Genomic DNA, 14,977 nt, shown 5'->3' with positions numbered 1-14,977 from the left:
CGGTCTCGGCGCGCCGGAGCCCGGAGACTCCCGGCTCCTTCCCCCTCCCTCCGGCTCGTGACAACGAAGCGCCCGCGGTCTGAAGCGGCGGAGGCGGCGGTGAAGGTGCTGCCGGCCGAGTGCGCGAGGGAGCCGGCCCTGCGGCCCGCCCTGCCCCTGGGCTCCGGCCTCCAGCCCCCTCCCGTCCGCGTTTCCGTTACGGCCGTTAGTCCGGCGCGGGGGCCGGCCGTGTCTCCACTCCGGGAGCTGCCCTGACGGACCTCGGCGCGGCCTGGAAGCCAGCCTCCGCCCGAGCCCGGGGCCCGCACCCGGCGGGCTCTGCGTGGCCTCGCCCGGGAGGGCGGACGGGTCCTTCCGTGCGCGCTTTCTAACGGCCGGCGTCGGAGGAGCGGACCGGAGCCCGCGTCCGCCTCTCAAGTTCTCCCGGGGCGCCCGAGCAGCCCGCCGAGGTCCCGAGTTGCCCGACCGACGTGGAGCCGGCGTCTCTCCGCTTCCTCCGGGGCCGGCGCGGCGGCACGGCCGGCGAGGCTCCCCCGGGCGCGCGAGGACCCAACCATGGGCCGCGGAGCGGGCCGGCCGCCCGCCGGGAGGCATGGCTCGGGGGCCGGCCGCTAGCAGCGCCGCAGCCCGGGCGCCCGGGCCGGCATGAGGACGGCCGCGGGGGGACGAGTGCGGCCCGTGGGGCCGTAGCCTGCGTCGCGCCGGGGACAAAGGTGCGTGTCTTTGTCGGGACCGGGCTCTCACGTAAGCCTTGTTGTAGTTTGACACTTTTAGAGAAGTTGGGAGTGGCTGTTGTGACAACAGGAAGGCAAATGCTCGCGTAGTTTCAGTATGTGAAAACCAAGTCATTGAATGGGGAACTTGTTCACATCAGTTCAGCACAGGGCCCACACACACATCCCGGGGAAAAAATAAAAATGTTTAGAAAGGTCCCAATCGCAGTTGCAGACTCCGAGTAAGTCTTAAGTGTCTATTTAAGAGTTTTTCTTGAGTCGCCCTCTGCTTGAAAAGGTGGCGGATCCACACGCACCTCCTGCAGGCGTTTTCGTCCTACAGACTTTGGTTTCAAGAGTGTTTTGTTTTTTTGTTTTTTATTGAGTTGGCTTGTCCACAACCTGGTATTTTTTTAGACTTCGGTTTCCCTAAAGTGCCGACAATTAGTTTCAGGAGCTGTCATTTACTGTTTTGTCCTAAGGACAGACCGATAATTGGAAGCACATTTAAGATTCCAGGAAATGATTTCATAAAATTCAACATATGTTCTTAATTTAAAAACTCTCTTAATTTTGAGGAATTGAAGGAGATCTTAATGATTTGATAAAACATCCGAATTTTAAGTCAACATCACATTGGACCTAGAAGTATTCCCATGAGAGTCAGAACATGGTGAAGAATATATGTTTAATATTGTTCTGGAAGTTTTAGCCAATGCAATAAGACATGAAACAAAAGTAAACACTTCAGAAAGTAGACAAAATTCTTATTTCTGGGGATGATAGGACAGCCTTTTGTGAAGAAAAAAAAAAAAGTTAGGGAAAGCCCTTAAAATAAATGAGTTTAGTAAAGAGACTAAAAAACTAGCAAAAAAATTAAGTTTCTCTTCACTGATAATCAGTTTGAAAGTACAATAGTTATAAGGATGCATATTAAAAATATATATTTTCTGAGAACCGAGATGCAACAGTTAGCATTTCTTGGATAATTGCCAGTTGAAGTTTTTTAAGAAGGATGCTTGGGTGTGTACAATATTGTGCTTTTATTTAGATTGATGTTCAACTTGTTAAAGTTGACTATTTAAATACTTAGTTTTTCTTAAGCCTTTTAAGTTTTACTCCCCTGAATTATTCTGTTTACAAATTTAAGAATAGAGATGTAAAGAGTATTTGATCCTTGACAGAGTTTCAGTTAAGGTACCAGTTTAACAGATTATATTCCCCTAAACCGTGAACTTTTTACAGTGTTTTAAACTACACTTAAAGTCCATATGTTCTCTCAAGCACTTCAAACTTCTAAAATGGTGACCTTATAAACTTAATAGTAAAATCTTCCCAAAGACCCAACTCTTGTATGTCTGATAGCTGTATAAATCAGTTTTAAATGAACACTTTTAAACTTTTGTTTAAGCATTTCAAATTAAAATTGTAAGTCTAACATTTCAGTCCTTATTATGTCTGATTCTCTTAAATATTTCACATAATTTAGTAACAACTAGCAAGCAGTTGTCATGATTATAAAATATAATCCAAACTCTAACTTCAAAGTGTTAATATGCTATAGGTTTGATTTACTTTAGTCTTATTTCTGTAACTTCTTAGGCCTGCAAAGTCACACAAGTGAGAGAAGCAGTTTTACCATCTAAGTGAATGAAGTTAGAGTATGTAAAATGTGGATCATGATAAAGTTACATTTAAAAATTACTGCCTGGGGGCACCTGGGTGGCTCAGTCGGTTAAGTGTCAGACTTCAGCTCAGGTCATGATCTCACTGTGCATAAGTTCGAGCCCCACATCGGGCTCTGTGCTGACAGCATCGAGCCTGCTTTGGATTCTTTGTCTCCCTCTCTCTCTGCCCTTATCCCATTCATGGTGTGTCTGTCTGTCTCCCTCTTTCCCTCTCTCTCTAACATTAAAAAAAATTTTTTTTTAAACGTTTTTTATTTATTTTTGGGACAGAGCGAGACAGAGCATGAACGGGGGAGGGGCAGAGAGAGAGGGAGACACAGAATCGGAAACAGGCTCCAGGCTCTGAGCCATCAGCCCAGAGCCCGACGCGGGGCTCGAACTCACGGGCCGCGAGATCGTGACCTGGCTGAAGTCGGACGCTTAACCGACTGCGCCACCCAGGCGCCCCTAAAAAAATTATTTTAAATTATTGCCTGGACAGGGACCTGGTTGCCCTTTCCAGAGTTAACTTCCTATATCCCATGTGCTACTTGACAGATTGCCTCCCTATAGTGAGACTCTAACTGCTTGTGTCAGTGGCGGATCTTTAAGCCTCAGCTTTCAGCTGTGATTTATTTTTACAACCCAGTCCATGATGAATGTCCTGGGAGCCTTGAAAGTTTCTTTTAGGGGATTTCTTTTCAGTATTTTAGTGCACAATGGTTTTTTGCACTGCAAACCTGTTTTGCTGCTAATCACTTGGCTGTCTACTTAGAATTATTTTAACTTTTTTTTTTTTAAGTTTATTTATGTTGAGAGAGAAAACATGAGCACAAGTGGGGGAGGGGCAGAAAGAGGGAGAGACATAATCGCAAGCAGACTCTGCACCATCAGCACAGAACCTGATGTAGGGCTGGAACTCATGAACTGTGAGATGATAACCTGAGCCGAGATCCAGTTGGACACTTAACCAGCTGAGCTACCCAGGTGCCCCTTAACTCTTCATTTTTGGATATTTTACTCCCTGGTCTTAGAGATCACAATTTTTGGTCATAGTAGAAAGAACAAATGCTGCCTATGGACTAGTATACATTCCTATGTGTGGATGTGTATGATATGTGTAAATCTTCCTGAATTAGTCACTACTTGTTACTGTCAAAATATAGTGAGCTTTTCTTGGGAACTTGTCAAAATGATTCTAAAATTGATCTGAAATAATAAACAGGCTGGAATAGCTAAGTATTATTATTTTTTTAATATGAAATCATTGTCAGATTGGTTTCCATACAACACCCAGTGCTCATCCCAACAGGTGCCCTCCTCAATACCCATCACCCACCCTCCTCTCCCTCCCACCCCCCATCAACCCTCAGTTTGGTCTCAGTTTCTAAGAGTCTCTTATGTTTTGGCTTCCTTCCTCTCTAACCTCTTTTTTTTTTTTTTCTTCCCCTCCCCCATGGTCTTTTAAGTTTCTCAGGATCCACATAAGAGTGAAAACATATGGTATCTGTCTAAGTATTACTTTTCAAAGAATAATAATAAAGATGAACTTTGGATTGAAGATATTAAAATACACCATAAAATTTTTCACAACAGTGTAGTACTGGTTAAACAATGTCCGGTTTTACTGTACTAATCTAACAGGTTGGATTTCAGTAATAGATCTTAGGATGTCAAATACATTTCTACACACTACATGCCAAATCAGCATGGGAAAGAAAGGTTAGTGATAGATGCTGGGAAGAAGCCAAGTTAGAATTCAACATGTAAAATAAGTTTTTTTTTTTTTTATCATACCTCACTCAAATAAAAAACAGTAAATAACATCAGGAAAGAGTATGACAGGCATTATATATCTATGAGATACCGAAATGCTTACAAATCAGTTTTTAAAAATCACAGTTTTGACAGCCATTCCCTTAATGCTGGATATTGAGGTGGTTTTTATCATTTTTCCTAGTCTGCAATGAATATCCTTACTTATTTTCATGGTAGAAAGTTCACAGAAAAAAAAAGTTCACAGAAAAAAAAACTAAAGTATGAGTGTGAAAAGAGAAGACATAAGGTTATACAACAAAGTACACACAGAAATCTCTACATATACATGTGTTTACGTACATACATGCACGTATGTATACTTATATATATTTATATAGTATGTGATTATATTCTGTAAACCCTTACAATTCTGGGCTTTACAATCTGTTTTGACCATTCCGAAGCAGCTTTGAAAGTCTTTGGCATGTGATAATTTTTCACTTTGCCAAGGCCCAGTTTTGGGTGGAAGAGGCTGGTGTATTAGGAAATGAGCTGAGCCAGATTTCTCCTGAGACACTTGTTTTTTGCTTATCCCAGAGGAGGCAGTACCTTCTGTGAGCTGTTGAAAACTTTGTCATTGTGAAGAGTGGCTTTTAATGAAAGTATACTGCTGGTGATGAAAGTATAGAGATCTTAAGAAAGAGATTATTCTCAGCCAGAAAAAAAAATAAGTATTGGATAAATTAAATGAAAAATATTCTATGGTGGTCTTTGCTGTTTTAAGGATTCTTTAAGGCTCTCTCAGCATGGATTCTCTAACAGCAAGGATCCTTTGACTAGGTACAGAAAAAAAGAGTGGAAGGAAGTATGCTGAACACTGATTATCTCTGAATGATAGGATTTGGGGTGATTTACATATACATATAAAAATGTTAAATTTAAGATGAATAGTAATTGAAGCAGAAAAAAGCACTAAGTGGTAATTAAGGTCAATTTAACAATGGATTCTTCTTGACAATGAAATTCTTTTAAGCTTAAATCTGTATAGTTGAACAGGAAAAATCATTTTTATCATCTTGGTTTGACCTGGCCCTTCTTTTAATGTTAACAGAAGCCATGCAGTGACACCCGCTAAGACTTGTTGGTAGCCATGTCGGAGCCCCACAGGGTCCAGTTCACCTCTCTCCCAGGTTCTCTGAATCCTGCATTTTTGAAGAAATCCCGGAAAGAGGAGGTTGGGGGAACAGAACAGCATCAGGACTCTGAGCCGGCTGCAGCAGCTGTTCGGATTACACTCACCCTCTTTGAGCCAGATCACAAGCGCTGCCCAGAGTTCTTCTACCCAGAGCTGGTGAAGAACATACGAGGGAAGGTGAAAGGCCTTCAACCCACAGACAAGGTACACCCCAGCAGCCTCAGACTCCATCTGCAGATACAATGCATGGGACATCCTGTGCAAATGGGTCTTCTGGAGGGTGGAAACAAGACTTGAAAGGCTTTTGCTGCCCCTAGATGACGGCATTCAGCCCCCAAGCAGTCACAGGTGTGCTCGTTTTGCCTCTGGGTAAGAAAGGATAGAATTCTTTGTAGAACCATGACTGTTCATTCACCGACTGTTCATTGACTGGAATTTTGTGCTGGACATTTTTCTTTTCAATGAAATCTCACTCTGCCTAGTTAGCATAAGAACAGACAAGAAAAGACACTGATAGCTCATCTCTTCTGAACAGTGATATTCTAGATAGTTTATTTACCTGGATGAATGGAAACCTATTTTTGTGGGAGTTTTGTTTTTTTTTTTAATTTTTTTTTTCAACGTTTTTTATTTATTTTTGGGACAGAGCGAGACAGAGCATGAACGGGGGAGGGGCAGAGAGAGAGGGAGACACAGAATCGGAAGCAGGCTCCAGGCTCCGAGCCATCAGCCCAGAGCCTGACGCGGGGCTCGAACTCACGGACCGCGAGATCGTGACCTGGCTGAAGTCGGACGCTTAACCGACTGCGCCACCCAGGCGCCCCTGTGGGAGTTTTTTTTTATTGTCGTTTTGTTTTATTTGCCAGAATTGGGTTGTAGCCTTCAGGTCTTGTGAGAATCAGTGCGGTTTCTTAAATGTTATTTATTTATTTACATTTATTCATAAATGTTTATTTATTTATTTTGAGAGAGCTAGAGAGTGAGAAGTAGAGGTACAGAGAAAGAGGGAGACAGAGGATCCCAGGCAGGCTCCACACTCACCACAAAACCTAATGTGAGGCTCGAACTTGCAAACCGTGAGATCATGACCTGAGCCGAAATAAAAGCGTTGGAAACTTAACCGACTGAGCCACCCAGGTGTCCCTCTTAAATGTTTTTTAAAAGACCTGTTTATTTTCCTGGCAGATTTGTTTTACTTTTTAGTATGAAACTTCTCAAATAAATACAGAATAGGATAATAATGTAATAAGGCCCATGTACCCATCACCAGCTTTAGCTATTACTAAAGTTTTGATAATTCATTAACATTGTAAAATTTTTTAAAAAGTTTTTACTGAATTATGTATATAAGAAAAATGCATATATGATAAATTCACAGCTTGGTGCATTTTCACAAACTCAACACACCTAAGTAACCAGTACCTGGATTATAAAATGTACCATTTTCCAGGATACCAGAAACCATCCTCCTGCCCTTCCAAAATCCTAGCTAAAATACATGGCCCACTGCCTTGATTTCTGACAGCTTAGATCAGTTTTGCATTTAAAAAAAAAATTAACTTTAACTTATTTTAATGTTTATTTTTGAGAGAGAGAACGTGAGTGGGGGAGGGGGGGGGAGAGAGAGAGAGAGAGAGAGAGAGGGAGAGAGAATGAGAATCCGAAATAGGCTCCAGGCTCGGAGTTTGATGCGGGGATCGAACGTGGAAATGGTGAGACCATGACCTGAGCTGAAGTCAGACGCCCAACCGACTGAGCCATCCAGGCACCCCAAGTTTATTTATTTTTGAGGGAGAGGGAGTGTGAGCAGGGAAGAGGCAGAGTGGGGGGAGACAGAATCCCAAGAGGCTCCGTACTGTCAGCACAGAGCCTGATGCAGGGCTCATGCTCACAAACTGTGAGATCATGACAGCTGAAACCAAGAGTCAGTTGCTTAACTGACTCAGCCGTGCAGGTGCCCTTGGGTGTGCACGTTTTGTATTTTATGTAGATGGAATCCTACAGTGTGAGTAGGAAGTAGGTGAAGATCACAAGCACCTACCCTGGTGCACTGTGCTAGGCTCTGAGGCAAGGGTTAGTGGGGTCCCGCACTTGGAGTATTTTGATCTCTAGAGTGGCTCTTAGTGAAATAAGGATTAGCCTAGTACCTGGCTCACAGGGTGTTTGAGGTTAGAATGAGATCATGTAGGCAAAATTTCTAGCAGCAGAACTTAGTGGCCAGTGCTCCTTCAATCTGATTCACTGTTGTGTTGTTTGGGTTGGATGCCTTTGGTTAGGAGCATTGTCTACTTTCTTTGCTCAGATAAAAATGTGTTTCCTTGATTAAGATCAGCTTCCATTAGCTGAATGAAGCCAGTAAGTTTGTGCCAAAGGTCAACCTTTCATATTTGGGCTAGTGGGCAAGATGAGGAAAAATAATTTCAAATCTACGCAAGCTTCCTTTTCCAAAGTAGGAATTGGATGATCTTCTTTGAGAGGAAGAGACAGTAGCAGAGATTGATTAAAATCTTTATTTATGGGCTCAAACCAAATTAGTAGGTCAACTGAAATTAGAATACCAGTACTGTGATTTCACCTTTCTTGGGGGTCCAAGTGCCCTTCTCTATTAGAGAAAAATTTATGGAGCATACACAGAGAACTTTGGATTCATTTTCAGGGGATTCACTCTCCTGGCCTTCAGATACAGAACTCCTGAATCATTGTGTCTACTCTGTGGTGTTCAAAATATTACATAACCTGACAGATTCATGTATTAATTCATTTAGCATATGTTTCTTGTAATGTAAAACTATTGTGTTAGATACTGAGGAGTATATAAAGGTGGAGAAGCCACTATCCCAGCCTCAAGGGAACTTTCAGTCTCATAGGTATTTTAGAATTATGCCAACACAGGTAACAGGTGTTACAATGTGGTAATTGTTTAAGTCTGGTACAAATAAAGCACTGGAAGGCTTGGACAGAGGAGAGCTTACATCCCAGATGATGTGTTTGGACAGAGCTGGACTTTCATATGTTCAGGAAGTAGTGCTTTTGGACAACTACTGTTTGCAAGACATGAAAGAGTACACATTGAATCCAGGACTGCTCTATATTGGTAGAATTTATTAAGATTATTTTAACCACTTAAGTTATATGTGATCATTATAGAAAATTTAGAAGATACAAATGAGTGCATGTTTTAAAGACCACTCATTTGTGATGCCTGCATCATATGTATGTTCCCTCTTATCTCATTATGCACATATACCCTCTATCATTTAACTGATCTTTTATGGGTGGGTTGGATTTCAGGAGGCAGAAATGGGAGACTGAGGCAATTGAGTTTTGTCTTCAGACAGGCATCCAATCTTTAGTGATTTTGGTCTACTCTGAAGGCTTAAATGTATTTGATACAAGAGACTTTTATTAAAATGAAGGTTCTTTGCCAAAGAAACGTAAGGTCCCAACTCTGGAAAACGTACTTAATGAGAAAAATGCAACAGTTTACAGAGTAGAATTAAACTTTGGAAATTCATGTGAAAATATTTGGAATGTATATTGATATTGGGAGGAAAGACGAGATTACTGATCCATCAAGATAAGCTTCTAAGGAACGGGAATGCTATGAACCTGGGTTTGACTTCTGGTACCACTGAGGGAAGTGCAAGTTCATACCACTCTTCCAACCAGTAAGGCAGAATAGCTCTCAAGAGCTTGCACTATTTTCAGTGGGTTCTTAACCTTTTTGAGACATTAATTGCTTTGGAAGTCCAATGAAGCCTATGGACCTTCTTAGGATAATGTTTTTAAATGCATAAAATAATTTTTAGGAGTACCGAGGAAACTAGCTATATTGAAGCACAGTTCTGTGTAGGTTGAATATCCCTGAATATAGGCCCTTTGCCATTTTTGGAGCCCTCTGGGACCTAGTGCTATGGTGGGCCATTGTAGTCATTCAGTTAAGTTTCATTGAATCACATGAATGGAAACTTGACTTTAACAACTAATTAAACAGTGATGGGACAGTAGCATGTTTTCCCCTTTTCTGAAAAATAGTTGTTTTTATTCAGTTTATAGGTATTGAGTAGTCAGTACTACAGTCAGGTATTACAGATAGGGTTGTGGGAATTTTTTTGTGATTCTTATTTTTGTTAAATGATCTCTTACAGAAGAAAGATCTCTCAGATCCTTTCAATGATGAAGAAAAGGAAAGGCATAAAGTGGAGGCCCTTGCCCGGAAGTTTGAAGAAAAATATGTAAGATTTCTCTCTTGGGCAACAAAACAACCTCACTGAGTAGGAGAGGTTTCCAGACATTTTTATGTTCCTTTAGTGGATTATCACCTAAACAAGTGCAGAGGTTGGAGAGAACAAAATGCGATTATTAGATAAATGCATTAAGGTACAGAAAATGCATGTGGCAGGCACTAGTGTATGAAGCTAAATGGATAAATGAGCAAGAAGGGCCTTTTACTCCTAGAATTTATGCTTAGAATAAATATTATGATACAAAGCATACAAAGCCACTTAGTTCCTTCTTCTGTCTTAGGCCATTTTGTGCAGATAGAAATCTATTTTAAAAGGTCTTCAGGGAACGGGGTGTGGGGTGGGTGTAGGTGTGTGTGTCACTGTTCCACGCTTTACAACCTTGAGTCACTAGTTGATGGAGTTCAAGGCAGCAATTAATTCTATGTATCAAAAAAAGCATGTGACCTTAGAATTAAACATTAAGAGGGTAGGCCTCATGTTATATGTTCTTACCACAGTTACACATGGAAAAAGCACATGACCTATTTTAAATTTTAGGGTGGAAAGAAACGTAGAAAAGATCGGATACAGGACCTGATTGACATGGGGTACGGTTATGATGAATCGGACTCCTTCATCGATAATTCTGAGGCGGTAAGTCCTTACTGAAAATGTCATTGGAACCACCTTAGCTCCTACTGAAGACCGCCTGGATGTGGGAATGGGGTCAGTGTGGCATGCCTTCAGTGTGAAGAAGAAAGAGCTGGCCTGGTGAGAGAGGGAAAGTGACATCCTCGATCTGGTCTTGATTCCCTCACTGAAAATGGCCAGATCGATCCAAATACCCTTTAGCTTGGACATTTGTGGTTGACCAGAAGCAGGTCTTAGCATACTGTGTGAAACGTGACAGAACACCACAGTCGTACCTGCTCTGTCAAGACCCACTCTGCACCTTTGGACTTGAGTACCAGAACGTGTAGCTGACCATTTGTTTTCTCCCCCTTCAGTATGATGAGCTTGTTCCTGCTTCTTTGACTACAAAGTATGGAGGATTTTACATTAACTCGGGAACCCTGCAATTTAGACAGGCATCAGAATCTGAAGACGACTTCATTAAAGAAAAGAAGAAAAAATCTCCAAAGGTTAGAACAATACATGATTTTGGATTTCGGAATTGCTTTTTTCTACATGACTTTATAAGATCAGTAGGTGACTTACCAGAACATGTGCTGGTTTAGGTTGGCTCAGGAGATTGGTGGAAAGGCTTGAGCCGTGCCAAGGCCGACAGGTCACTTCTCATACCTGTAGTTGGGCAAGGTGCTATGAACCTGGAGCTGTCTGTGCCTGTGTCCCAGCGGGCTCGGCAGCGATTCATTTCTCAAGGTGGTTTTAGGACAGGGACTAGGGCAGTGAAGAGTGTGGAGTGAGGGGAATTTGTACCAGCCTTGCTGTGTCTCTTCTGTGGACATGTAGAGGACTTCAGTTCCCAGGGCTGTCACCCCGACAAAACAAGTGAGCCTTAAGATAAGTTTATTTTGAAATCTACCTACCACTGCTTGTGTGTTTACAACAAGATGTAGGGCCTGCATACAGCTTACTTGAAGTAGAAAAGTTTCAGGCTACAGAATGGCCTCTTGCCTCAGCCCTGGGTGCTTCCAGGAGACACTGTCAGTGGGAATGCTGTGTTGACCTGCTGCAGGTCTTTGGTCCAGGGACTGGTCTGAAAGCTGTTGCTCTTGAAGGAGGTGAGGCAGCTCTCAGGATGAACCCCGGGCGGAGCAAGGCCAGTGCTGTGTAGTGCACTTGCTCCCTGAGTTAGGGAGCCGTGTAACTGTGCCTTGTCTTTAATTCTCAGAAGCGGAAGTTGAAGGAAGGTGGTGAGAAGATAAAGAAGAAGAAAAAAGATGACACTTATGACAAGGAGAAGAAATCGAAAAAGTCCAAGTTTTCCAAAGCCGGGTGAGAGGCAGCAGCTTCTTTGCTAGGACGAAATATGAACTGTTAGGGCAGGACACCTGGGAGCTGACGTGCCCTCCTCCTCACAGCTTCAGAAGAGGCAGCAGGGCTTGGCCTTCCGTTCCCCGTCATGCCTCCCACAGTGCCACCGTGGGCAGTCAGTGCTCTCACATCTCTGTGTGTCAGACATCGGAGTTCGCTCTGTCCCTTTGTCGGTGTTGGCAGCTATTTCTGTCACTGTGTGACTGCTGATGTTTCTTGTTCTCTTGGGCACCCCTCCTCTGCCCCAGTTCTCCTTCTGTCTCTGCCACTTCCCTTGTCTTCTTTGGTCCTGCTTTCTTCACCTCACTCGGTCTCACCCCAGCTGCCCTTCAAGTTGCTGCTGTTCTCTGCTGCTCCTGCTTTTTCCCTTTAAATATTTTTCTTGCCCCCCACCACTTTTTTGCAACCTTTTATTTCAGCCTGGCAGTGGTTTTTAAAAACACATCGGATATTTAGCATTCTGTGACATTGTTCTGCTAACCTGTATTAAATCTCAAGCTTTGGTCCCAGCAAGAAGGAGCTCCATATGCCAAGAGGAGGGAGGAGGACTAACAGGGTGGCCCTGTGACTGAGGTTCCTGGAGACAGTTGCGCTGGGAGCAGGGGCAGTCTCTCGTGAATTTCCCTGTTGAGGTGTGCTGCAGCTTTCGTAACCAACTTCTTCCTTGCTTGCAGCTTCACAGCCCTCAATGCCAGTAAGGAGAAGAAGAAAAAGAAATATTCTGGGGCTTTGAGCGTTAAAGAGATGTTAAAGAAATTTCAGAAGGAGAAAGAAGCTCAGAGAAAGAGGGACGAAGACCATAAGCCCGTAGCGGTCTCGTCGGCGGAAGCTCAGGGCCTGCGGGAATTGGAGGGCACCTCTGACCCCTTGCTCTCGCTCTTCGGCTCCACTTCTGACAACGACTTGCTCCAGGCGGCCACTGCCATGGACTCGCTGACTGATTTGGACTTGGAGCAGCTGCTCAGTGAGTCTCCAGAAGGAAGCCCTTTCCGTGATATGGATGATGAGAGCGATTCCCTTGGGGTGGGACTGGACCAGGAATTCAGGCAGCCCTCTTCCCTCCCCGAAGGCCTGCCCGCGCCCCTGGAGAAGCGCGTTAAGGAGCTGGCTCAGGTATGGTGACACAGAATGGCCGGGCTTTCCTGGAAGCAGTTTGGGCAGATTGACACTGGTTCTGCACCACATGAAGCTCGCTGCCCAGAGCAACCCTTAGTGAGTTGGCAGTTTCGGTGTAAGCTTTTCCAAGCTCTCTTCTCCCGAGTGAGGAAACTGTGTAAGCTCTGACCATCAGGCATCATTTTTAGGGCTTTCATGGTTCTTTCACTCACGAAAAAAAAAATCTTTCTCCTAGGGGAATTTCTTTCCATTTCCTGCCTGTCCGTTCCTTCCTCACAAATGTCTTTCCTTTGGTGCAGTAGACGCTAATGTTGGCAGCAGGCAGCTGAGGCACAGATCTGTCATTTTAGTAATTAGGTTTTGAAAAGTCACAAAAGTTTGCAAGTGTATGTTAAACCTAGGGTATGTGCTTAATTGCCACTGGGTTTCGGTTGCTCCCTGGACTTGCCCATCATTATTGTTAGGTAGCGATCACAGGACTACCTAATGAACGAGAATGAGCTGAACCTTCATACTGTCTATGAACCGTTAAGAACAACAACGGCCTTTGGGCTATAGCAGCCCTTGGCAATTGGGAATTGATTTCTAGAGTGTTAAGAATCGTCAGTTCAGTTGTGTATTACTGACTATGAACCAAACATAGATCATTAGTTATGATGACTTGTAGTTAAGGAACATTTTACTTTGGGCATCCTGACTTATAATGTAACTGGTGGCATCAGACTCTAGCTTAAGTATTAAACTAGTGGTTCTCATAGCATTTCAGAATTACTCTTCTGTGTAATATCCCTTGTGTTTTATGGCAGGGTAAAATGTTAACCACTGGTACAATGATTTCTTGTTTTGAAAAAGTTTTTTAGCACAACAGATGAAGTAAATCAAATGTCTTACTCAGATCCCTAGTTCTTCCTCATTCACCTGTGTGCAGTGTTCTCTCTGAATGTGATGATTTAAATGAATTGTGTCATGTCAGCGTTTCAGAGAATATCTGAATAGGACATGTAGGTGGAAGTAGTCGAATCTGAACTTGGCATGTTTGAGCATACTGTTCTGTGTTTGCTCTCAGAATTTATGTTTAAAAAAATTACTCTTGGTCATTCTCAGCCCTCCGGTTTGTAATCTAATTCTTTTGTAGCTTCTGAAAGTCTTGTTAAGTAAGTTGAGTGAGGTATAAGCAGCAGTAGCCAGTCGTGTTTTTAGAGAAAAGTCAAAAACATTCTTGGATGTGCCCCTCCACCCACCATAGGTAGTGTTCTAGTTTGATAACTTAGACTGATCATATTGCTTTCTTGGAAAAAGATGGACAAACTCCATGGAAACAAAATGGCTTAATATGAAGCAGCATTGGGTTGTGATTCAAGAAAGCCTCACTTTCTGGAGTCCATTGGATGGACCCTGAGCAAGCTGTCCTTCCTCAGTGACTGCCAAGTTCTCTCTTGGGACAGTGGAGACAGGGTTCTGGACCCTATAGATACGGTAGGCTTGGTTGGGTTTTGGTGGGGAGGTGGTGACCAGGACAAATTGACATACTGAAAATGAGCATTCATATGTGAGATTGATACTTAAGTCATCACCTAGCTCTTCTACTATAAGAGCGTTAAGAACCTTTGGGAAATGGGATAGAAAATGGGGATTACCCATCGTTCTGCCAATCTGAAAATTATTCTCAATTTGCATATTCCTTTCTAGCCTCTGTGTATATGTTTTTATGCAGTTGTAATTATAGTTGTGAATAATTGTTTCCTGCTTTCTTCACTTAATAAATATTATTATAAAGCCCTCATTACTTTTGATGGTTGCATGAAAAAGAAGGCTTATTTTTAGAAAGTTACTTAGTGCCATTCCAGAGGACCCCCAGGTGGTCCATTCTCACCAGGGTCCTGTACTCGGGCACTTGGAGCCTCCTACATGTGTGCTGAGTGCTCTAAACCCAGACCTCACTGAGACTCTGCTGGGAAAGCTATTCCTCCCAGGGAGAAAATGCCTATGTACACAAAAGTTGCATATAATTTCAAAAGCCATCCATGGATGTTTGGATCCTTAATAAGGAGCCCTGTCCTCAATCTTGAACTGGACATTGCGTTTTTAAATTTACATTGAACTTGATGTACATAACTGTAACATTAGTAGTGTTACGTGTTCTCGCTTTATTTTTCACTCCCCTTGTTATCTTTTTTCCTCTTCTTTATTTTTATAAGATTATTTAGTTTTAAAATTTTGGCCTTAGATGAAACATGTATCAGTTTCTACTGTTACCTAAAAAAAACTGCCCCAAAATTTAGGGCTTCAAAGAGCATTTCATTT

The 14,977-nt window shown here is 42.9% G+C and overlaps 1 protein-coding gene across 6 annotated transcripts in view; it reads left to right on the top strand.

Moving 5' to 3' along the window:
- Positions 1-7: 7 nt before the first annotated feature.
- Positions 8-14,977, top strand: part of UBN1 (ubinuclein 1) — a 39,218-nt gene continuing 24,248 nt past the window's right edge. For 3 of the 6 annotated variants that reach the window (XR_007147653.1, XM_047837681.1, XM_047837676.1), the window contains exons 1-7: positions 9-713; positions 5,250-5,537; positions 9,482-9,568; positions 10,118-10,213; positions 10,567-10,701; positions 11,415-11,518; positions 12,232-12,670. Coding sequence is in view for 5 of the 6 variants with exons in the window: in XM_047837681.1 (XP_047693637.1) it covers positions 5,289-5,537; positions 9,482-9,568; positions 10,118-10,213; positions 10,567-10,701; positions 11,415-11,518; positions 12,232-12,670 (1,110 nt within the window). In the remaining variant the exon portion in view is untranslated. Of the gene's footprint in view, positions 714-5,249; positions 5,538-9,481; positions 9,569-10,117; positions 10,214-10,566; positions 10,702-11,414; positions 11,519-12,231; positions 12,671-14,977 lie in introns of all 6 variants that reach the window. The other 3 variants (XM_047837680.1, XM_047837677.1, XM_047837678.1) reach the window with 2 other exon arrangements.

This window comes from Prionailurus viverrinus, chromosome E3, assembly GCF_022837055.1.
Source record: "Prionailurus viverrinus isolate Anna chromosome E3, UM_Priviv_1.0, whole genome shotgun sequence".
In the NCBI taxonomy this organism is placed as follows: Eukaryota; Metazoa; Chordata; class Mammalia; order Carnivora; family Felidae; genus Prionailurus; species Prionailurus viverrinus.
This window is presented reverse-complemented; position numbering and strand designations above follow the sequence as displayed.